General features: G+C 38.8%; 1 protein-coding gene across 2 annotated transcripts; it reads left to right on the forward strand.

Moving 5' to 3' along the window:
• Positions 1–9,971: 9,971 nt before the first annotated feature.
• znf281a (zinc finger protein 281a) lies at positions 9,972–23,363 on the forward strand. 2 transcript variants are annotated; one of them, XM_034711534.1, is made up of 7 exons: positions 9,972–10,120; positions 12,837–13,290; positions 15,861–15,962; positions 16,236–16,359; positions 19,005–19,088; positions 19,187–19,305; positions 19,408–23,363. In XM_034711534.1, exons 2-7 carry the CDS (start codon positions 12,886–12,888, stop codon positions 21,004–21,006), a joined length of 2,433 nt encoding a protein of 810 aa, XP_034567425.1. In that variant the 5' UTR covers positions 9,972–10,120; positions 12,837–12,885; the 3' UTR covers positions 21,007–23,363. The 2 variants fall into 2 exon arrangements, with proteins under 2 accessions (XP_034567425.1, XP_034567426.1); XM_034711535.1 differs by lacking the exon at positions 9,972–10,120 and adding an exon at positions 10,256–10,412.
• Positions 23,364–24,069: the final 706 nt, after the last annotated feature.

Raw genomic sequence — 24,069 nt, forward strand, 5'->3', positions numbered from 1 at the left:
TAATCAGGCAGACCAATAGATGTCTGCTCTGCATGTAAGTAAGTACTGCTACTATTATTTTATGTGTTATTTCCAGCACACAGGTAGAATAAAAATGCCTCTTAATGACCCTCATTTCAAGTAGGCTTGTTGAGACTTTTAATTAGTGCTAGAACTGAGGAGGATTTTCATATTAAAAGAAGTCCACAGTAAGAAACAACATAAAGAATCAGCTAATCACATCCTTCATTGATGACGGCCTCTCAAGATTCTCTTTCAAAGTATTTTCAACACCTCATTAATATCTGATGTAATGAACTGGTTTTTGATCTGTAGATTCAAGGGTGTTGTTTTTTTGAGCAGCTTTCTTAGTTGCTACATGGATAGGAAACACTAAATAAATGTAATAATAATAAACTCCTGATTATAATTTTGGGCTCAATTCTAAAAATGAGATCTTTGGAGGAATCAAAGGCTGAAACAAACAGCTCCAATAATGCAGATTCTAGGCAGTCTTGAGTCCTGAATTCAGACTTCCATTGAATATTAATGAGAGTTTATACATTTTGTATGAACACCCTCTGAACTAAAAGCACCTTATTGCTTTTAATGAAGCAACAACTATTGCATACCCTGAGCTGCCTGCTAACATGCCCAGTTGACATTAATGCAGTCTAATGCAGCAGTCCTACAAAAAATCCTACATGTACAAAGACGTTACTTTTTTGTGAGATGTTTACGGCCCAATGTTGTTGGTTCCTGTGCCATTGATACAAGATGGTAGAAAATAATTGAAACACCTTTCATGACCTTACACCCTGTAAAAATGAAAAGCTCAAGGGGAGCTGGTGAATTGTAATAACATTAGGGTTGTCTTAAAACCAGTCGTAAAGCAGTTCAAATGCATTGAGTGACTTGAATAAGAATCTCCCTTTGCAGGATTTCTAGGCTGTAAATGAAAGAGGAGATTTCTCCCCAGAGAGACAACAGCTTTACACGGGCAGGATGAGAAAGTGGAGCAGTTATCGATGGACCTCGAGGCATTTCCCTAACATTTGTAAGATAAGATTTATCCAGGGATCGTATGCTGTTTTAGTGCATCACTTTTTTATGTTAAAGGCTTCTGAAAGACTGAGCTGTTATTTCACCATCTAAGCTGCAGGTGAAAAAAACAGATCTAGAAATAGATGTTTTCTTTTTTTTTAATACTTTATTGTGTCAATGTTATATATACATGATATACATTTCTTACAGGTTCGAACACTTTTTTTTTTTTTTTGACATTGTGATCCTCCACCCATACAAAATTGGAAAGTAAATTATATAGAAATGAAAAATAAATAATAAGGGTTATCTAAAGATAATCAAAACACAAAAATTGAAAATACATAAATTCATATATAAATAACCCAGTAGAATAAAATAAATATACATATATATATATACATATACACACATACATACATAGACATACACATACATATGCATATACATACATATATGTACATACACATACAAACGCACATACATACATACATATAAGGGGCATAAGCTTCAACATTTTCTTTTTTACAGGCACATAACTTTATATTCATTGATATCCTGTCCTTGCTTTGAAAGGTAGCCATCTTTTTTCAAGTAACTTTTCATTTTTATTTATTCTATAGGTTACTTTTTCCATTGAGTAAAAGTTCTCTACTGTTCCTAACCACTTGAATGCACTTGGAGATTTCTTTTTTTTCCAGTTTCTTGTGATTTGCTTGAGCGCAGTTTTTCTCAATACACAGAAGAGGTATAACTCGTTTTTTAGTCCTTTAGGACGTGTTCCCAGGAGTATATTTTGTTTTCCAACGCTGCTCTTTTTGCCTAGCATCTGTTCAATTTCGCTTATTACTTCTGACCAATAACTTTGAATTTTTCTGCATGTCAAAAATATATGTGTGTGGTCTGCATTATTTTCCCCACATTCTCTCCAGCAACTGCCACTGTTTTGTGCATATTTTGATATAATGGATGGTGTTGTAAAATACCTTACATTTATTTTCCATGCATATTCCTGCCAATAGGGTGATCTTATATAATGATAAAAGTCCTCAAAACTCTGGTTCCACTCTTCTTCAGGTACAATCCTGTCCAGCTCCTTTTCCCATTTCTCTTTAATATGGTTTAAGTTTTCAAAGCTTCTTTCCTGGAGAATTTTGTAAACTTGTCTGATTACATATTTGTAGTTGTAGCTTTGATGTGTCTTTACCATGCATACCAGAAGGGGATGTAGATCTCCCAGAAATAGATGTTTTCATGTGTAACTAAAATGTAGTGTGAAAGGCAAATAGAAATCTGTATTGAAGCATTAATCTGAGAGTAACACTTGCTTTACAGAGGAATCAGTGTTTGGAAAAATATTCTTCATGCACATTGGTTATTCAACATGAAAACACAAAAACAAGGCACCGTAAAACAATTTATTATTCAAACATTCTTCTAAGAAGGTAAAATTAAAAGACTCCGATTCCAGCTTCATTTGGCTTCTGCTGTTGTTTACGCTGGTGAGATGAGCTGCATGGTGGTGATTACAGGCTCTGAGACAGCCTGCTCCTGATCTACTGTACATCTAGAGTATCTGTGGATGGTAAGTTATTGTTGTGTAATCTTATGTATAGAGTTTTTTGTCTTAATCTTGTTATTGTCTGAGGTAAATGTTGATTTTCGTAGCATGAAGCGTATTGCATTCACTTGAAAAAAAAAAACGTCCTCTGTTTTACTGAGTTAATGACATACTTGGCCCTTGTTACACTATTTGGGTAGCAATGTAGTATCTTAAGCATTTGCCCAATTGTCTCTTAATTCACCATGTAGCCAGCTTGAATAGATTTCAGATGCACCACCATTTATCCTACAAAGCATGCCTTTACAGCTCAGCTGATCTAGGAGAAACACTGCAGCGTTCAGCTGATAAGACTGCAAAAATTGACTGCAAAAATTGACCTACTCATACTAAAGACAAACATACTTAAGTATTTCCCAATGCTCCAAATCCAAACCAAAATAAACATGTGTTAAACTAAACTGCTGTGGATTTTTTTTGCATCCTTTAGTAGAGTCTAGGTAATTCAGATAGGGCAAGTTCTTCTATTAGCTTGTTATTTCAGAAAAACAGAGTACATTTTTTTAAGTTAGTGTAATATGCATCTTTATTTTCCTGTATTTGCATCTACTGCACAATTGAACCTGTTTGCTAGCTTGCTAAATTGTTAACTATACACTAGAGGCAAAGCTAAATTCAGTGTCCTTGTTGTTGTTCTAGCATTATTGTTCTCTGTGTTAAACTTCAAATATATTGTATGCAACACTAACCATATCTTACTGCTTACCACAAGCTATCCAGCTACATTTAAGGGCAGCATTAGCTAGAGCAAGACACTGGTTAGTTAAGTTATATTAAAAAACATGGGAAAAAAAGCTAGCCTGGCTCTGAACAGTTAAAAAAATAAATCCTAACTGGCTCTCATAAAGCGTGTTTGTTAAATATGTGTGAAGACTTGATTGTGGAAAAAATGACGTTGTGGCTTTTACAGGTTATGTGCTACAATGTTATGGATGCAGCTACTTCCTGGAGCTTCCCCTGGTTGCATTTATACAGTCTATGGTTGCATGGCCATCTTGGGCCGACTGTTTCAAGATGTGAAGGTAAGCTGAAAATCTTGAAAAGTAGTAGTTTTTCTTTTCTATTGGAGGGTGTAATGTTGTAACTTTTCATGAATCCAAGTCAGGTTAGGTGTTCATTTTTGATTTATAGCATAAGCAACTAAATATCCTCTCTCAATGCACCCATAATCATCCAGATATGATCTTATTCCCGCCTAAACACAAGTCTCACCCCGCCACAGGTTTTTAATAACTTACAAGGGTCTCTTTTGTCAGAGGAGGCTGTGATCCTCCTTACAATTGAGGATTAGAGTGTCGACGGTCAGGACTGCCATCTGTTGTGTGTAGGTAACGGGCTTTCCCAGCAAGAGAAATGCAAATCAGCGCAACACAGGAAATCAGTGAACCTTGGGCTGTGAAGAATTTTCTTGTGTCCTTTTATTTGCTGACCGATGATATTTAACATTCACATCCAAACGATCTGTGTGTATGGTTGAGATGGACTCATGGGAGGAGGGAGAGAGAACAAAGACATGCTGCACAGGCTGAATTATTGATGAGGAGTTCGGATTGATAACCTTCAGTGTCATATGATACACAGATTGCCACAGATTGCAGACATGAGAATATTAGTGGTTTTTTTTTCGTGTTCATTATTCTTCATAGCTGCAAATTGAGTGCCAGTACCTGCAGATTTGCTTATCTGTCACTGTCACAAGTGTAGGGTGGATTCCACCATTCAAAATGAAGTCAGTGGGGTCGAACTGAAAGTGCAGGAGTTGTAATGTCTCTGACCTTTGCATTCTTAAACAGTCCAATATTAAGGGCTGGTGGAAAGTTGAGACATACACTGACATTTCCTAACCTTTGCTGGGATTGTCGGATAAGACTCAGAACATGACATTGAAATAACACTTACAGGATGTGCTCTCTTTGGGATGGATTTTATTACAGGTCTGATCGGACTAGACACATGCCTAACACTTAGATTGATGAGAGGAAAGCAATGATGATGTACTATTGTGACTTATATTTCTACTGGTCTCACATAAGCCGGACCCATCTCCACATTGTTCAGTACTTGCATCAATTCCATCGTAATTCCACACGAGAGGTAGAAATAGGATTTCTGGAAATCTATTGCAATCCTAGGCAGTGCTTAGCCAATGATGCAGGAAACTCATTGTGTTGGAATATTAGAAGATGTTGAGGAAAGGCCTCAATTAAATAATACTGCTAAACCAACGATAGAAGACATAGTCCTGCCTGAGTAGGATACAATTCTGCAAACTCAGCCTTTTCAGGATGTAGACTGTCAAAGGTGAGGCTAAAATTACAGCATTAAACAAGACACCCATTTATAATTCAAACAGATTTGATAATGCTAACTCCTTTTAAGCATGTGATGTACATCAGTAATGCAAAAATCTCTAGAATGAGCTTCATTGGCCTGACAGGTCCAAGCATAAATCTTGTTTCAAGATATTTGAAGCCAAATTTTGCTTGTTACGTTCCCTGAAACAAGTATTACATCTTGTTTTAATAAACTTATTAAAACAATTTAATAAACTTATTAAAACAATGTGGTTTGCTTCACTGTCAGTTGAACAGAATCTTTTAACACATCACCTCTCTGCTCATAAACCTGCAAAACAACTTCAATTTTTTTCCGCCACTGGAAACCTGCATTTAACTTGTTAATCAAGTGAACATTGTTCTTGTATTATACTCGATGAAAGATGCAATCTAAAAGTATCTTGATTAATATGTCTTTTGGTTGCATTCAAACTGGAATGAACTTTATTAACCTCAAACCATGTTCTCAATTTCTAATTACTGATTTTCATCTCAGTTCATCAGGCACCCATCATCGCACCATCATACATATTTAAGCACTCCCAGATGAGAGCCGTTTCAAAGATCTCTCTGTCCGCAGTCTGGGCTGTCATCTGGGATATATAAAAGGAGCAGGGACATCAAAAATGCACCCAATGACCTTTTTTTGCATTACTCTACTGTCCGCATTACAATTAAGCTCGGCTTTCTGAATTAATTGGTTCATTAGCCGAGGCAATTAGGAGACAGGGTGCGGGTTCTGACTCTGATGTGTCTTTAGATGTATACATAGTCATTCATCCAGCAGATCTGAAAGCCTCAGTGCTAAATACATCTCATCATCATCCGAATGGCTGCTTTGAGACTTTTGTTCTGGTGGTTTTAGCCATCAACCACAGCCTTTTCATTAAGACTCTTAGTCACTACAACCAGTCAGAGTGAGATATTTCCCCCTCTTTTCTTAATGACTGGAACGAAACAATAATATCAGTGAATGAGAAGAAACAATGGCCATGAAGGGAGCTAAGTTAACTTGACAAATAGTGTTAAACTCAACTTGAACCAAACATTAACTCTGACAAAACAACCGAGAGTTGATAAATGTGGCAGTACTTCTCAAGCATGAATTAAAAACATTGTACACTGGACATGACCCTCACAGGAAATGATGCTGAGTTACTGTACTCAAGATACTGAAGATATTTTTGACATTTCAGGGGTAAGTATGGTCCCCCTTTGTGCTTCTCCTTTTTATTATACTTTGAAAAAAACAATCTGTATTTGTTATTATCACACAAACCTTTTAACCACTATGGTTTATAAAGTACTGAGTTAACTTGTCCAAACAATTTCATGCACCAGAATGGTTCTTCTACTTTAATACAGCTCTTAAAAGAATTCAGTGACGCCATGAACCATTTCACTCCTCTGATAGGAGTCATTTTGAGTAAAGATAGGCTACTTTTATGTTTGATAAGTTGACATAATTTTGCTTTTCTCTCTATACTACCACTTTATATCTTTACTTACTTTTACTACTAACATTTAGAATGTTTTCTATAGTATTGAGACAGGAGTAGGCCAAATTAAGTAATCTTTTTGCGTATGATTATTGAATTAATTTTCATTTCAACACTCTTCTTTCTTCTTTGCACTGTATAAATTAGGTGTTTTTGCCCATGCCACTTATTATTTAACGACAGAACCTGTGAACGATGTTAATTAAAATCAGATTTCACTCAGATTTACTTGAATTGCTGCTTGTTGAGAATGAAATGTTTTAGGATTTTGTTTTCATGTTTCTGAGTGAAACATTTAAAGATTGCCTTGTTATAATATAATATAATTACTAGCACAATGTTGCCTAGGTTGTATAAGTGATGTAAAATTGTAGGCAGGATAAGCCTTGGCTTAAGCCTACACCTTTTTTTGTTCAGCATGTGATTGACTAAAATATATGTGGATGTGTACATGAAGTAATCTCTTTGCATATGATTATTTACATCATTTTATTCTCAACACTCATATTTCTTCTTTGCACTGAATACATTTCGATGTTGTGACCCTTGCACAACTTGCAAACCTGTGAACTAAAGCTAATTGGATTACAATGAAATCAACAAATATGTTGACATTTTTTTCTATACTACACTATATATTTACTTACTTTTACTACTAACATTTAGACAGGAGTAGGCCGAATGAAGTCATCTTTATGCACATAATTATTGACTTAATTTTCATTTCAACGCTCTTCTTTCTTCTTTGTACTGTATACATTTCAATGCTGTGGCCCTTGCACAACTTATTATTTCAACATTAAAGACAAAACCTGTGAACGATGGCCAATTGAATTACTATGAAATAAACAAATATGTTAATATTTATAAAGTTCTAAATTATTTTCTATGCTACCACTTTATTTATTTACTTACTTGTACTACTAACATTTAGATTGTAGTTGACTGGTGCTCCTGCTGATCACTTCAGACTTTACTTACATGCATACTTATATATACACACATACATTTTTACACCTCGCACACATTGCTTGTTACTTCTTCACTTTTGTTCCATTTTATGTTTATATGTGGATGTGTTCCTGTTGGCGCCTCTTGGTCAGGTCATATTTGTAAATGAGAACTGGTTCTCAAACATTTTTTACCTGGTAAAATAAGTGTCAAATGAAAAGAAAAGAATGTTTTCTATAGTATCAAGACAGGAGTAGGCCAAATTAAGTAATCTATTTGCATATATCCATCCATTCATCCATTATCTTGACCGCTTATCCCGTTAGGGGTCACGGGGGGCTGGAGCCCATCCCAGCTGGCTTTGGGCGGAAGGCAGGGTGCACCCTGGAGAGGTCGCCAACCTATCACAGGGCTATTTGCATATAATAATTTGCAAAATTTTCATTTCAACACTCTTCTTTCTTCTTTGCACTGTATACTTTTCGATGTTGTGGCCCTTGCACAACTCATTATTTCAACATTAAAGACAAAACCTATGAACAATGGCCAATTGAAATGAAAAAAATATATATTGATATTTATAATAAAGATTATTCCCTATCCTACAACTTTATTTATTGACTTACTTGTACTACTAACATTAAGAATGTGTTATAGTATAAAGACAGGGGTTGACCAAATGGTGTAATCTCTTTGCATTTGGTTATTGACATAATTTTAGTTTCAACACTCTTCTTTCCTCTTTGCACTGTATACATTTCGATGTTGAGGCCCTCGCACAACTTGCAAAACCAGTGAACAAGCACCGTCCAGAGAGCTTTCTGTTTTTACACCCCTATGCTATGGAACTCTCTGCCTCTGGACATTAAATAGGCGAGACAAACCTTTTTAATCTAGCTTTTAATTTGGAGTAAGTTATTTTTAATGATAATCTAGACTGCATTATTATTTTTATTATCTTACTAATCTTTATTATTTGAATCATTGCTTTAACATTCATTTATCTTATTTAATTATTTATTTATCTATTTATTTCTTGTATCCATCTGATCTTGTTAACGCTACCTTATTTTTTAACTTTTCTTTCTGCTATTACTTATTTTATTAATTTTACTGTATTGATTTTATCTTATTTTATCATGTCTTTTATGTATGAAAGGTGCAATATAAATACAGTTGAGTTGAGTTGAGTTGAGTTGAGAACTAAAGCCAATGGGATTACAATGAAATAAACAAATATGTTAATATTTCTAAAGTTCTAAATTATTTCCTATGCTACCGCTTTATTTATTCACTTACTTGTGCTACTAACATTAAGAATGTGTTATAGTATCAAGACATGGGTAGGCCAATTGAAGTAATCTTTATGCATATGATTATTGACTTAAGTTTCATTTCAACACTCTTCTTTCCTCTTTGCACTGTATACATTTCGATGTTGAGGCCCTCGCACAACTTGCAAAACCTGTGAACAAGCACCGGCCAGAGAGCTTTCTGTTTTCATGGACTGCATTATTATTTTTATTATTTTACTAATCTTTATTATTTGAATCATTGCTTTAACATTCATTTCTCTTATTTAATTATTTATTTATCTATTTATTTCTTGTATCCATCTGATCTTGTTAACGCTTCCTTATTTTTTAACTTTTCTTTCTGCTATTACTTATTTTATTAATTTTACTGTATTTATTTTTTTGTCCTATTTTATCATGTTTTTTATGTATGAAAGGTGCTATATAAATACAGATGAGTTGAGTTGAGAACTAAAGCCAATAGGATTACAATGGAATAAACAAATATGTTAATATTTCTAAAGTTCTAAATTATTTCCTATGCTACCACTTTATTTATTCACTTACTTGTGCTACTAACATTAAGAATGTGTTATAGTATCAAGACAGGGGTAGGCCAATTGAAGTAATCTTTATGCATATGATTATTGACTTAAGTTTCATTTCAACACTCTTCTTTCCTCTTTGCACTGTATACATTTCGATGTTGAGGCCCTTGCACAACTTGCAAAACCTGTGAACAAGCACCGGCCAGAGAGCTTTCTGTTTTCATAGACTGCATTATTATTTTTATTATTTTACTAATCTTTATTATTTGAATCATTGCTTTAACATTCATTTCTCTTATTTAATTATTTATTTATCTATTTATTTCTTGTATCTATCTGATCTTGTTAACGTTACCTTATTTTTTAACTTTTCGTTCCACTATTACTTATTTTATTAATTTTACTGTATTGATTTTATCTTATTTTATCATGTTTTTTATGTATGAAAGGTGCAATATAAATACAGACGAGTTGAGTAGAGAACTAAAGCCAATAGGATTACAATGGAATAAACAAATATGTGGATATTTATAAAGTTCAAAATAAAATAAATTTTTTTTTTTAAGAATGCTCATTTTTTAAAATCATGTAAATATAAAAGGAATAACAAATTAGTTTCAAAAGAGCATCCCATCCTGCAGCATTAAAAAAAACCGAGTCTGGTTTTAATTATTGATCCTCTTCTCTGGACGCGTCCGCCTGCGGGACCCAGAATCCCCTGCGCCGAGGCAAGATGGAAGAACCCAGCAGCTGCGGAGGGAGAACAATGTTTTGGCTCTAAATATTGAAACGGTCGGCTGAGGGTGAACTGTGCGAGCCAAAAACAGCAGGTCATGGTCCTACACCGGTAAGGGAAATCCATTCAAATCCACCTTTGTGTCCTGAGCCGATTTGAGGAGCCTTTAAAGTCTCCTTACAGACAACAAAGCGCTGCTCTCTCTAACGTTACTTAGCCGAGGTAAGCTAGCTGTCTGGAGGCTAGCCGGACGAGCATCATTGTTCCCCCGGAGTTGTGTGGGCCGTTTGTTATGGGGGTCATGCTTCTGTTGTCGCTCCATCATTTACAGTCGGTTCTCCATGCAGGAAAAGAAACCAACTACTTGAAGAAAACACTCGAGGATAAGATAAGAACACAGGATGTAAGATGGTTTCTTTGCTTCTTTTATTCACTTCAACTAGCATTCGTCCTTCATTACATCTCCAGCTCGATGATTCCTCTGTCGTGTGTTGCCTTTACGCTCCTGTGCCACGTTATTTACCACTAAATCACCATTCTTTGATTCAACCTGAATCAACTCCAACACTCTCTTTATTCACATATTCTCTAACTGAAAGGCTTTCCTTATGCTTTAGCTGGTTTTCGTCTTTAAACGTGCTCGGTGTGGTTCTTCCATGAGCGCAGATCTGCTGCTGTTATTGCATGGCCCATATTAATTATTGCCCTGATCCTGCATCACAAAGAAGAAGAAGAAGGGCCCTGCAAGAGTAGTTAGCCAAATGCTCAGCTAGGTAGCTAATTGAAGAGCTAACAAGCTTTGTAGTTTTCCTAAATGTGCGTAGACCCATGAGGTTCCCTTCACCCTTTGTTTGTGCGCTTTTACGCATTTTGAGAGAGATGCATCCAGTGCGGAGAGGTTGAAGTTGTTTGGGGGTGTTTTTTTTAACCTTAAAAGTTGGCATTGTGTTCGCAGAGAAGGTTATTGTTGCTAACGCATCACCAGAGCTGAAGGTATTTGGCTGCATTCAGAGAGCACACATTACATACTTGTGCAATCCTTGATTTCCAGTGCAATATATCAGCAACCACGTGCAATACTGTAGTTTATTTATTCTATAACATAATTTATTATTATATTCATCCACTAAAAATGCACTCTGGCTTAGGCCAATTCATTTATTTATACCTTAAAAGTACCTCTACAGCTTTATTTGCACAGATAGTATTTTTATTTAGACTTTTTAAGGTTAGTTTCTACATTTAATGTCCTTACAGTCTTAAGAACCAGTGTTCCAGTGTTTGCAAGCTCACTTGGCAATCTTAAATTATCTTGATTAGGTCGATGGAGTGTTCACTTGTTAGCCAAATATCATCATAGAGGTCTGAAATACACATTAATGCAACTTATATGCAAAATAATATATATTTACCACAGTATCTTTACTTTTTATTCACTGAAATTAGCATTACACCTTAGTTACCATCTCTTTCAAATATCTGCATTAAACGCCACAGCCTTTAAAAACATGCACTGATCTGTTTATGCAAAAAGCCACATAATTACGCCAACAGTCCTTTGCACTCTGGCTTAGGCTAATTCATTTATTTATATCTTAAAAGTACTTCTATACCTTTCTTTGCACAGATAGTGTTTTTATTTAGACTTTTTAAGGTTAGTTTCTATATTTAATGTCCTTACTGTCTTAAGAACCAGTGTTCCAGTGTGTGCAAGCTCACCAGGCAATCTTAATTGATCTTGATTAGGTCAATGGAGTGTTCGCTTGTTAGCCAAATATCATCATAGAGGGCTGAAATACACATTAATGCAACTTATATGCAAAATAATATATATTTACCACAGTATCTTGCACTTCAATTAGTATTACACCTTATTGCAATCACACCTCATCAGTTTCAAATATCTGCATTAAACGCCACAGCCTTTAAAAACATGCACTCGATCTGTTTATGCAAAAGCCACATAATTATTAGACTTTTAAAGGTTAGTTTCTATATTTAATGTCCTTACTGTCTTAAGTACCAGTGTTCCATTCACCACCTCAAATTCCTTGTGTGTGTGCAAGCTCACTTGGCAATCTTGATTAGGTCGATGGAGTGTTCACTTGTTAGCTAAATATCATCATAGAGATATGAAACACACATTAATGCAACTTATATGCAAAACAATATATATTTACCACAGTATCTTGCACTTAAATTAGCATCACACCTTATTGCAATCACACCATCTCTTTCAAATACCTGCATTAAACGTCACAGCCTTTAAAAACATGCACTAGATCTGTTTATGCAAAAAGCCACATAATTACGCCAACAGTCCTCCTAATGCAGTCTATGTGCACTCTCATTGGCAGATAAGCTCATGCAAATAGGATGACTGGGTCAGACAGGCCCATCAAACAGATTAACACACAACTTCAATCCTCTCGTTCCTCATCTCATGTTGTGTCTGGCGTTGCAGCCATTGGGACCTTTTTGCCCTGTAAAATGCTTAACATGCTCGCTGTGATCAAGCAGACAGAATAGGGTACTTTCGTGGTCTCAGTGTTTTTTTTGTTTTGCTTGATTCCTGTTTGTCATTGTGCCAGACTGTAGGCCCTTTGTTGACCCACAAATCGTCAGTTTTAATCCGACTAAGCACACAGTTGTGAGATCAGAGGCCGTGACACTGATTCCTAAAGACTGAGCTGGCGACATGATTGTTTTTCGGTTCGCTGTTATTTATACGTCTATAACTTGTAATCAATAACCAAGGATCACACAGTAATTGCTAGTTATGGTGATTGATAAAGTGTTAACTCAGTCTGATGCTGGTTCTTCACAGGATGACACTGATTGACACCCTATAGTCTTCAATCCTGCCGGGATCCACCATGAGCATCATTCAGGACAAACTAGGCAATGAATACCTGCACTCCAACGGGGCAATGGACTCCAATTTCGGCCCGGGCATGATTATGTTCAGCCACCTCCCCCCGGTGACCAGCTTCACCCGGCTGGCCGCCCACTCCGTCATGCAGGACCTTCCGCCGCATGAAATGATCTTGAAGAAGGAGCGCGACTCGCCCGACTGCAGCATGGGCACCCAGGGTGGCCGCATGGGGTGCGCAGGGGCTGGAGACTATGTTCATGCCATGGGCATCAAGCAGGAGAAGCTGACGGAGCATGATTACCGCCTGCCAGTTTACCCGGGAGGGCTCGGAAAGAGCACAGAGCTGCTGGAGGTGACTGTCAGCAACAACCATAGCCTGCTGGGACACGACCTCAACATGGGCAACGTAAGTACCAGTGATGGGAAATCAAATCAACACCTCAATGGAGGAAAGGTTAACTCAGAACAAATTATATCTCCCCATTAGATTATGCTTAAGGCTAAAGTAGTTTCTCTATGAACTTGCTATTTAATCAACATTATAATGTGATTAGTATTTTTAACAGTTAATACATCATTTCAGCTCATAGTCGTTCAAGAACACCAGATAGCTCAGGACAAAACTCACCCAGTGTGAGAATTAGCTGCTTCCCTTTGTTTAGACTTTTGCTTGGGGACATAAAAAACAAGTTTAACCCTCCTGTTATGTTGTGGGTCAAATTGACCCCTTTTTAAAGTCTATTTTAGGCAATATATGCCTTCCAAACCAGCTACATGCAGCATCAAAATCTATGTCATGTAAAAACAAAAGAGGTGTTGTGTTAATTTATCAACATCACTTCATAAAAACATAAAATAAACAGAAATGTATGTCATGTAAAACTATTGGCTTTCCAATGTACATAAAAAAAGTTTTAACATACATTTGAATGGAAAACGAGTGAGTTATCCTCATTGAACCATGATCTGTGAGAATTAAAGAACACCAATGCACTAAATCTTGATTTAAATGGTTAGTAATGGAGCTAAAAATTAGATTAAAGAAAATGTGTATTGATAATTGAATGTGCACCGGGTCAAATTGACCCAGGAACATTATTGCTGCTCCAGAGAAACGAACATAACAGGAGGGTTAAACACTAATATGTACAGGTTTGTATCCCTAAACACTGTTTTGTTGCTTAAAAAAATAATCAATCACTTGATCCAATCATGCATTTCTATTGACATCCTATTTTGAGGGGGTTTATAATCTCTCATTAGGACATCTGCTTCTAAACTCACAACCACATGAACATTATTTATTTGCAAAATGCCCAGTTTTTATAATTAGGCCTTTTCACCCTGATTACACATTTTAAACATCAATCAAAATTCTTTAACCTAGAATAAAAGTAGTACTTTAACACTGACATTTACCTTTAAAGTGTTAATGAAGCGAAAACTAAGAGTCTCAGCCCGATCAGATATGAGGACCCAGAACTCCTGTGTGAAGTTCCTCCAAAAGCCAGGATTCTGCTGCCTCATGAACTCTGTCTCCCAGGCCTCCAGCACGTCCTGATTTAGCTCATTTATATGAGGCACAGATAACTGCACTGTCAACATATCTATATACGCAGCACAGCATCTCTAGAGTTGCAGATGTATTTTCATCCAAGTTTGTGCTTTATGATGTAATATGTAGAGGAAAATAAGGTGTTTGAAAGCTTTCCCATCACTTTTTATTGTTAAATCAAACAGTTTTAATCCATTTGTTCACATGAAGAATCAAAAGATGAGCAAAAAAAGATCCAAGTCAGTCAAGCACATGTCAGACTGTTTTATTATCTTGTGTGATTCAGGCTAGTTTGCACCCAAAAGCAGCCTCACTGTGTTGTTAAGCAGCTCTTACTTAAAAACCCAGAGTGGGAGGAGCCTGGGAGAGGACGGGTGCAAAGGAGGAGCTTGTGTATTTATGGTGACATAAATCCTCCGACGGCTCGAGATGCAAAATATAAAACAAAGTCCCTCTCCCCTCCCTCCCCTCCCCTTCCCTTCCCTCCCCTCCTTCCCCTTTCTTTCTCTTTCTGTGCTGAATGGTGATGTCATCCAGCCTCAGCATGAATGAAACGTCACAAGGACACAGCTGTCTTGTTTAAGCTTGCACCTCATTTCAGACATCTTTTGTTCATTCAAACAGAAATACACACAACCACACTCTCCTAACAATAGCCAGGAATCCAAGGTCGCCGCGGCTGGAGAATGAATTATTGTTTCCACTGTGCCAGAATATTTCTATATTGTCTACCCAAGGACAGTTTGGAATGGAGGATTTTAATTTACCACAACACAAGAAGCCCTCAGGAAATGCACATTTCTATTTTTGAATAAAGTGTTTTTAAATGACGAAACTCCTTTTGAGGTTTGGAGAACATTTTTATCCAGGGAAGTCAAATGTTGAATTTTAAAGTCATTATTTGGGCTGGATTTTCTCCTGATTTAAATCTAAAAACTCACAGCTTTTAAGAAGAGCAGGTGCACCCTGTCAGCCTCCATATGGCGCTGGAGTCCAATATGATAACTAGGAAAGAAGCTGAGTAACCAGGAACACATCTTGTTTTGTCTTGAAGTACTACAGACAGATTATTTTGCACTAAAGTTATATGCAGAGATAATTTCAGTGATTAGTCCGGTGTGTGTGTGTGTCTTTGTGTAGATGTGCAGCGTATGTAAATGACCCAGAGAGTTACAGCTGCTTGTGCAAAGCAGGCCATAAATTTCAAGCATTGTTTTTTCCCCCCATTAGAACCACATCTTGAACAATGACTTCTCCAGAGACAATCAGCTGACAATGCCCAAGTGTTCTGTTTTGCAGCAAACATGAACTTGTTTGTGTGATAGCTTTTTCGACTGAGGGCTCTCAACCTTCAGTCAAGTGATTTCCTTGTGGTGGCTCGCTCTCACGGCTCACTCCCTCTCCCTTTGTCATCCTCACAGCTGCCGAGTCAGTTAGGAAAAGAGCCCACTGGGAGGAAGGGTCGGAGGTCAAATGGTGATGGACATGAGGGTAAACCAAGGAAAAAGAGAAGCGAGGCAAAGGTTTGTCATATGAATGTTTTGTCATATTATATGTTCTTAACAAAACCGCTTTCATGCTTGTGAGTGAAGACTCATCTTTACAAAGAAAGATGTATCAAAGCAAATCCTAAATAACAATACAAAGCAGTTTATTTAGTCTCAAATGAAAGTGAAAGTAAAGAGCCCTGAGACTGTAAGGAGTAATTCTTGTATTAAAACTATAAAAAAGGGACAAGTATAACATGTATCGTCTTTTGAAATGACACCATGTGTTTCTCTATTGTTGTTCTGCAGCAATCAATGATGATGGAAGATGGGGGCAGCTTGTCACCGGGAACCAAGCCTCACATCTGTGAGTTCTGTGCTGCATCCTTCAGAAGCTCCTATCACCTACGCAGACACGTCCTCATACACACAGGTAATGTAGTGTGCACATTTCCACTTCAAGGCGCTTCTTTTATCCTTCTTTTACAAAATCGGCATCAAAAGAAAATGTTGATGTCATTATAACGCCAGCTGAAGAAGTTTAGCCAGATCTCTGTGCTCTATGAAACGCCTTATTCAAACAGTCTTTATGTAATACGTAGGATGTTTCAAACGACCTGTAAGGCTGTCCTAACATTTCAAATCTAAACAGGTAGGCTTTTCTAAGATCAATAATGATCATTTGTATCAGTTATAGTGGTTTTAGGACTCCCACAAATATTGACTGGAGTCATGATTTCATAGGCCATTGAGTTGACTCACAGCTTTCAGTATCACTTCTGTTGCTGCATCATTGTGCTCTCACAACACTGTGGAAAAAAAGAGAAGTTATCATGTTTGGTGAACATATAACAAAAATATGCACAGATAAATGGAGGAACTGCACTCACTCTTGATTCACGGTCCTAGCCAGGTGCTGATCTTTAGACATACTGTCAGTTTGGGCTACTTAGTTTCAAGAAGGATAAAATACCTGAGTCCTGAATACTAGGGATGGGCATTTCAAGCCAAAATACAAATCGCTAATCATTGGCATCTATTTGACGATCAATCGAACAATCACCCCCCACAGTGGCATAACCAGCAGCATGACCAGGTGCTGCTAGTAACAGACACTGACAGGATCTTTATGTCAGTGTTTCTGTGACGCAGCAGCGTGGCGTGTGTTTACATTTTACAGCCACGCTCAGTCTCTGGAAATACGTGTGTAGTGGTGTCAGATTCAGAAACCGAGGCTGTTTTCGAAACCGCCTGCTACATACTATTTACTAATGTAGCAGGCAGTAGGTATTGCCTACTAGGGCTGTCAAAATTGCTCCAAAATGACATTTGAATATTCGCTCTAAAAAAAAAACCAGAGGTTCGAACCATTCGAATATCTATATTTGCGCATTATGTCAATAACAGGTGGACAAACTAATACAAGGAGACATAACTACTTGTAACGGTATTTTTATTTAAGATATAACATGCCTAAAACATACCTACACATACAAAACAAGTAAATGAGCTAATGGTCTATACGTAACACTTTTAAGACCGGAGACCTCTCGCTCGCCCCCTTCTCTGTGCGTAATGCGCTGAGTGAGTGCTGAACAAGACTTGTGCGAACAATTAAAGGTCCCGACTCTTGTCCCTAAAACAGGCAGGCTTCATTCAGTGATTCAAGCAAATATTATTGACATTAATTGAAGTTAAAAACGAAAAAGTAGTCCACTTACATTCTTGGCGCTTGTATAAAAAAAGAGAGGAGAAACTGCATTTTATCCCAGTGTCACTGATTGTCAGGCTCTTTTAGTCCACTGTCAATGTAGGGTCTTAGGCCTGACAGGTTATTTGCCAAAAACACAAGACAGTCCACATGTGAAGAGGCCAGATCTCTTTTTATTCACTGTATTCCCAGCGGAGGAAAAGACGCGTTCAGAGCGCACTGAGGATCCGGGGATGGAAGGATTTCTCTCTGCAGTCTGCTTCACGCTGTGCATGTGTGACTCCTGTGACCTGTCCCTGACCCGTCATGCAGTGCGCCCACTCGCAAAGCAGCCGCCGATGTGTTTTTTTCCACAGTCGAATAATAATTTTCACAATCGAATCTCCGTTTCTTTTAAATATTCGAATATATATTCAAATTTAGAATATTCGTTGACAGCCCTATCGCCTACTACATACTGCGTTTGAATTTAGTCTGTAGTATGACTGTTCTGTTGGATCTGTGTTGCAGTACGCTGAGCCAGACGTCACTAGATTTCCGGTTTCGGAAAGCGGAAGTAAACAACAGCGAATGTAATTCAATAACCTTCACAGCACCCAAAAACGGATTTCCTCCCGTCAAAAAAGAAAGAGAAAGAAAAAGCGGAATAAGTGCTGTGCATTGTGGGAAACAGTACGTGAGGCAGACTGGTCTGATGCATACTGTGAAATTTTCCCGTATCAATAGTTTTGGCACACCGCAGATATTGCTCTTGTTCACATACTACATACTGAATTCTGGCCAAATCAGTACGTACTGCTAGTGTAGTAGGCGGTTTCGAAGACAGACAGAGAATGCTTGGGTTTTCTTCTTTTGCTATTTAATGCAGTCAGCATTCTTCTTCTGTTTGCTAATGCGGTTAGAAAACAGCTTTAAAACACTCTGTCGCCGCCGTCTGGCGGGAATACCGTATTACAACCAGGTACCTGTGAAAATTGTGAAAATTGTACTTTGTAAAAATCAGTTACTTCCAAAAAGAGTTGCTTCCAATATTTTCTCCTTTTAAAAGTGAACGAATATTCAAAAAACATTGCCCATCCCTACTGAATACCAACACTATGAATATTGCCTCTAATACTCTAATATAAAGCTTTGTTATAATAAATCACAGAGTGCTTTTGATAAAGGTTGAGTTAAATATGTGATTCATTTTAAAGATGTATGTTAGGTTGTGGAACATGAACTACTTACCACAGATCATCTGGGCTTCAGACTGATGAAGCATCTCCTGTTCAATCCATTTCCACCTATGATTTTTTCACATTATGACACTTTATAAAAATCATCTGATTTTAACATAACTTTATGAATCTCTCATTTACTCTCAGGTGAAAGACCCTTCAGATGCAATCAGTGCAACATGAGTTTCATTCAGAAGTATCTCCTCCAGAGACACGAGAAAATCCACAGTGGTGAGTGATCTGCACGAGAACGACAACCTTTCATATACCTCCAACTCCAACCAGCCTGCTGAACTGAGCCTAAACTTCCCTCTGTCTCTGTTTGTCAGGAGAGAAGCCATTCAGCTGCGACCAGTGCAACATGCGTTTCATTCAGAAGTATCACATGGAGAGACACAAGAGGACACACAGCGGAGAGAAGCCGTACAGATGTGAGACCTGCCAACAGGTCAGTGATCTGAGTCCCTCAGTGAGCCTTTAAATGCTGATTTGTTGTGTATGTTAAAAACGTGTTTCTGTAACTTTAAATAATCTGGTGTTTTCTCTTTAGTATTTCTCTCGGACAGACCGTCTGCTTAAGCACAAGCGAACCTGTGGAGAGGCCATAAAGAAGGGGCTGGATCCCGGGATGATGGACATGGGTTGTGTGGACATGGGACATGGCAGCTATGGAATCACTCAGGGAAATGGTGGGAACACTGGGAGGAAGAGAGGGAAGTCCAAAAACTCTGGAGAGGGAGGGGAGCGCAAGAAGAAGAAGCAGCAGCAGCAGGGGGATGGAGAGTGTGTAAGGGTACCACACGTTCAGGGGTTGGTGTCTGTGGGCTACAACATCCATGAATTCTCCGTGGACAACCAAACGGTGTCTTCCTCTAACAAACCAGGGCCCAGCATGCAGCAGCAGGGCCACCACGGCCGAGCCCCAAAGATGGCGTTCAAGAAGGCCAATCATAAAAGCCTGGACAAGGTAGGAATGGATCAGGCCAAAGTAGGCTCAATGGAGCAGAGTGGGGGCATGGACGGTCTAGGTCTCATGCAGGGTAATGGGGTTAAAGTGGGACACACCAGCAGCAACTACGATGACGCCATGCAGTTCATAAAGAAGAGACGCTACCTTCACGCCGCAAATAACGTCAACTCATCTGCACACGTGGGAGTCGGTGGATCCAGCAATGAGTTCGACGTCAACATTGGTCACATGTCTTCCCAGCAGTCGGTCAATCAGGGTGTTGTTTCTGGTGTGATGGACAATGACCCTCCTCTGAGTCTTGATAAATCAGGGATCCCGGATGAGGTGCTCCAGAGCCTCCTTGACCACTACTCCCAGAAACCCGACGGTTCGCACCACGATGTTCACTTTGACATCGGTGACCAGCACGTGGAGTTGAACCCCGTCTCCGCTGATGGCACAGATATCGGCCACCATGCAGACACCCCCAGCCCGTCCGGAGACAAGACCGGCATGATGCACGAGTACTCCCGATTCTTGCTGCAAGCTTTGGAGCGCACCAGCCACAGTGCCAGCTTCCCCATGGGCCCCGTGACCTCCGTCTCAGGTTCTTTCAACAGTTCCCACCAGGGGAATCCTCTGTACGCTGACAAGAACATCTACGCTACGTCCCCGCTGGAGTGTGGGTTCGGCCAGTCAGTGGCCTCGCCTTCGCTGCCCTCCACTGTGCCAAAGTCTCACTTTGCGATGCTGACCAGCTCCTCACCACAGCACGGCTTCCACTTGAGCAGCCTAGAGGCCTCCACACACCAGCAGCTCACCCCCTCTCAGGAGCTCACCGAGCAGATGGAGAAGCAGCACTCCTCCACGCCCCCTTCCTCCTACCAGATCAGCCCATCAGACCTGAGCAGCCAGAAAGAGCAGGTCAAAAACGGCTCGGCGGTGTACCCTCTGGCCCCCTCGGATCTGGCTTCTCTAGACTCCTCTAAGCCTTCCTATCAGATTGAAAACTTTGCTCAGGCCTTTGGCTCCCAGTTCAAGTCAGACAGCCGTGGTTTGTCTTATGGCACTGACTCTGGCAGGGAGGTTGATCACAGGACGCCTGTGTCTGAATTCTCAGGGTATACTAGTTTGTTATCTGATGTCAATGAGCCAGTATGTACAGGTTCCAAAACTACAACAAGCCAAAGCTACAGATGAGAGCCTGAGAGGGAGAGAATACTCAGTGTTTGTAGCTGGTGTTCTTATTTTGATTTTTTTTTAGCGCTCCTATTTTATTACTATTATTATAATTATTATAATTATTGTTATTATTTTTTTAAGTGACATCTTTCTGTTTAGTTTCCTGAAGCTCTGTTGTTGTGCCCACTCCTCTCCCCCACAATGAGCCTGCAAGGCTTTCTGCAAATGCAAAACCTTTTTCAAGTATCTGTTATTTTTTAACTTAAGTATGTATGTACTGTTTCGTTCTCGTCATTATAGGGACTCTAGGTCATTAATCATGAGCTGAAAGTATGTTTTTAACTGAGCATAGAGTAGCACCGGAGGTATTTCTTTTCCAAGGAGCTGAAGTGTTTGAGCAATCAACTTGACAGTTGTGAAATAATACTGACAATAACCACGATGGCAGGGAGTAGCCCAGAATCAAAATAGCAAAAAAAAAAAAAAAAAGTTGTCTGTTACAAGGTTGAAAGAATTACTCAGGAAAAAGTGGAGAAGCCTACAGAGCGAGTTGAGCGCTCTTTTTCAGGAGTTTTGCGACTTCAAAGAGGATTTTTCTTCTGTTTTATTACTTGTTGAATGAGTGTGACATAAACAGACTGCTGCCAGCTCACTTGAGCACTGAAACACTTTCTACTTGGCTATATAGAGATTACGGTACTTTCGTGTCAATGTGAAACTCATGTTTTCTTCAATAAGGGCCATATATATCTATATATATATTTATAAGAATATATATTAATGTAAAGAAACAGATTTAATCAGTTGAAGTAGAGGAAGAACGAGGGCTGGTGGGGGTAAAATGTTGTCCTTGGTATATTTTTGGAGAACAAAAGTGATGTTAGGGCTGTTCATTGGCCAATAGAGGTAGCTGTTGGACAGCGATAGAATGGCCTTCCCCTTCTCCCGCCCTCCTCTTCTTCCTCCGTTCTCTTATTTCTTTAAAAGAATCCAATTAGCACTTTGAGCCGTTTTCTTACATTGAGTCAAAGACCCCGTCTGATCGACAGAGCTCTAGCATCAGCAGTGGAGTGAGTTGTTGTTTGGGCATACGCAGATGGGGTGTCTGGGTGGAAAAATATTCTGGGTGTATGATCGGGGATGCCCTTCGTTTGGGGTCGTACGGGATGGCGGGAGGCGGGTGGGCGGGCGGGGTTGATATGTGAAAATGGGATTTTTAATTAACATTTTCTCTCTCATCTTTAGGAAGGGTTTTTTTCGTGGGTGGGAGGGGGGTCTTTTAAAGTAACATTTAATCGGGTTATTGTAAATGTAATTCAAACCCCTAGTTTTAGTTTGACTTGTTACCCAACTTAGTAGCTTTGCCTTTTTATTAAATTTGATGACAAATGTGTTAGTGATCAAGTATTTCTTCAGCTGTTTCCCAGGCAGCCACACACATTTTGAGGGAAAAAGATGGCTGACCCCAAAATTTGTCTGCAGTCACATCCTTCACTTGTGCTGGCAGTACTAAGCATTATATTTGTCCCCATGGAAATTGGGTGCCTATTTCTGAAAAAGCACGGGTTCAAGATATTGTCTAGTAAATGTGAAGTGTAATTTCTTGCTGGTTTTTAATGTATTTATGCTGTACGTTCTCTTTTTTAGTAAAGACAACAATAATTGCGCTGTCTTCCATAGCTACAGCTGGCCTTGAGCGCTGGATTTGATATCACTCTGCTGAATGAGTCTTTAAACCCCTTTACGCCCCGATGGCCTGTTGTTGTAAGCAATCATTAAACATGGCACAGTGAATGCAATGCTGTTATATCTTAAATAATATGTTGCCATGTTGAACGGTTTGATCGTAAACAAGAATTTGCCTCACATATACCTCATATCACAGTAAAGCAGGGACAAAGGAGTGGAGGTTTGCTGTATGTAGCAGAGATGCTGTTGTGTGTGAAAAACTGTCATGTTTCAGTGGGACTATTTTTACACATTTGTGTTCATGACATTTCTGTGACCCATCGAGACGTCGTTGCTGGAGGGTTTCTGTAAATGTGTCATGCCATCCAGTGTTCATTTTCCTCGGTTTGACCTCTTCTCTCTCTACACGTCTGATTCCCCAGATTGTTTCAAGATGCTTTTTGTTTACAAGAGAAATGTACAAAACACTACATCTTACTTTCATGAATTCTAAGCCCATGTATAAATTTTATTTTAGTATATACCTTTTCCCTTTCTTTATCACCGCCAAATTTTTTTGTAGCAAATGATATCTCCCATTTTTATGTTCTCTCTGGATCTTGTGACATGAGTCACACAAGACTGTGCTTGTCCAATGAATTTAAAACTGATTAGGGAGAAAACAATAAAAAAAATTCTGTTATCAAGGACTGTCGCTGTCATTTTTATCAGTGGAGTTTAAACTTTATGTTCAGACAAATATAAAAAGAGGTTGTTAGAGGCCAAGTATGCTTGAACACACAAGGAATTTGACTTTAGTAAACTAAAAATCACATAAAACAAGTAATTCAGGTGTCTGTCAGCTCATCTCCCATTGGCTAGAGAGTTATGAAGCCTAATGTCTGCAGGGATGAATGATTTTCTGTATATCTCTCAGTCCTGCTGCACAGTTAGATGAGCCGTCCACTGCTGCTGTTTCTCTGGTCCACAAAGAAGTTGTGAAGTGGATGATCTGTGTAATTTAGAATGGCCTCAAGCTTCTGTGTGCATCTCTCCACCACAGCCCCCAGTGAATCCAACCTGGTTCCAATCACACTGCCAGCTCTTTTCACTAGTTTGTCCAGTCGCCTCGCATCCTTGTGTTTTATACTGCTTCCCCAGCAGACTGCAGCATAGAGTAACACACTTTCCACCACAGACTGATAAAACATCTGCAGCATCTTTCTGCAGATGTCTAAGGATCTGAGCCTCCTTAAGAAAAAGAGGCGGCTCTGCCCCTTCCTGTATGATGGCATGCTGTTTATTATTGTTATCCAGTGTCTTTGTGGGCAGTATCAGCTTCAATCAGCAAATTAATGTTACAGGGTTCCCACTCTTTTCCAGAGATCATTTTCCAGGACATTTCAAGGACAC

This window comes from Notolabrus celidotus, chromosome 20, assembly GCF_009762535.1.
Source record: "Notolabrus celidotus isolate fNotCel1 chromosome 20, fNotCel1.pri, whole genome shotgun sequence".
In the NCBI taxonomy this organism is placed as follows: Eukaryota; Metazoa; Chordata; class Actinopteri; order Labriformes; family Labridae; genus Notolabrus; species Notolabrus celidotus.

Excerpts from the sequence above, each read along its gene's own strand:
- znf281a (XM_034711534.1), top strand. The coding sequence starts at position 12,886 with ATGAGCATCATTCAGGACAAACTAGGCAATGAATACCTGCACTCCAAC. Across the intron at positions 13,291-15,860 it reads ACGACCTCAACATGGGCAAC|CTGCCGAGTCAGTTAGGAAA; the intron begins GTAAGTACCAGT and ends TCATCCTCACAG. Across the intron at positions 19,089-19,186 it reads ACACGAGAAAATCCACAGTG|GAGAGAAGCCATTCAGCTGC; the intron begins GTGAGTGATCTG and ends TCTGTTTGTCAG.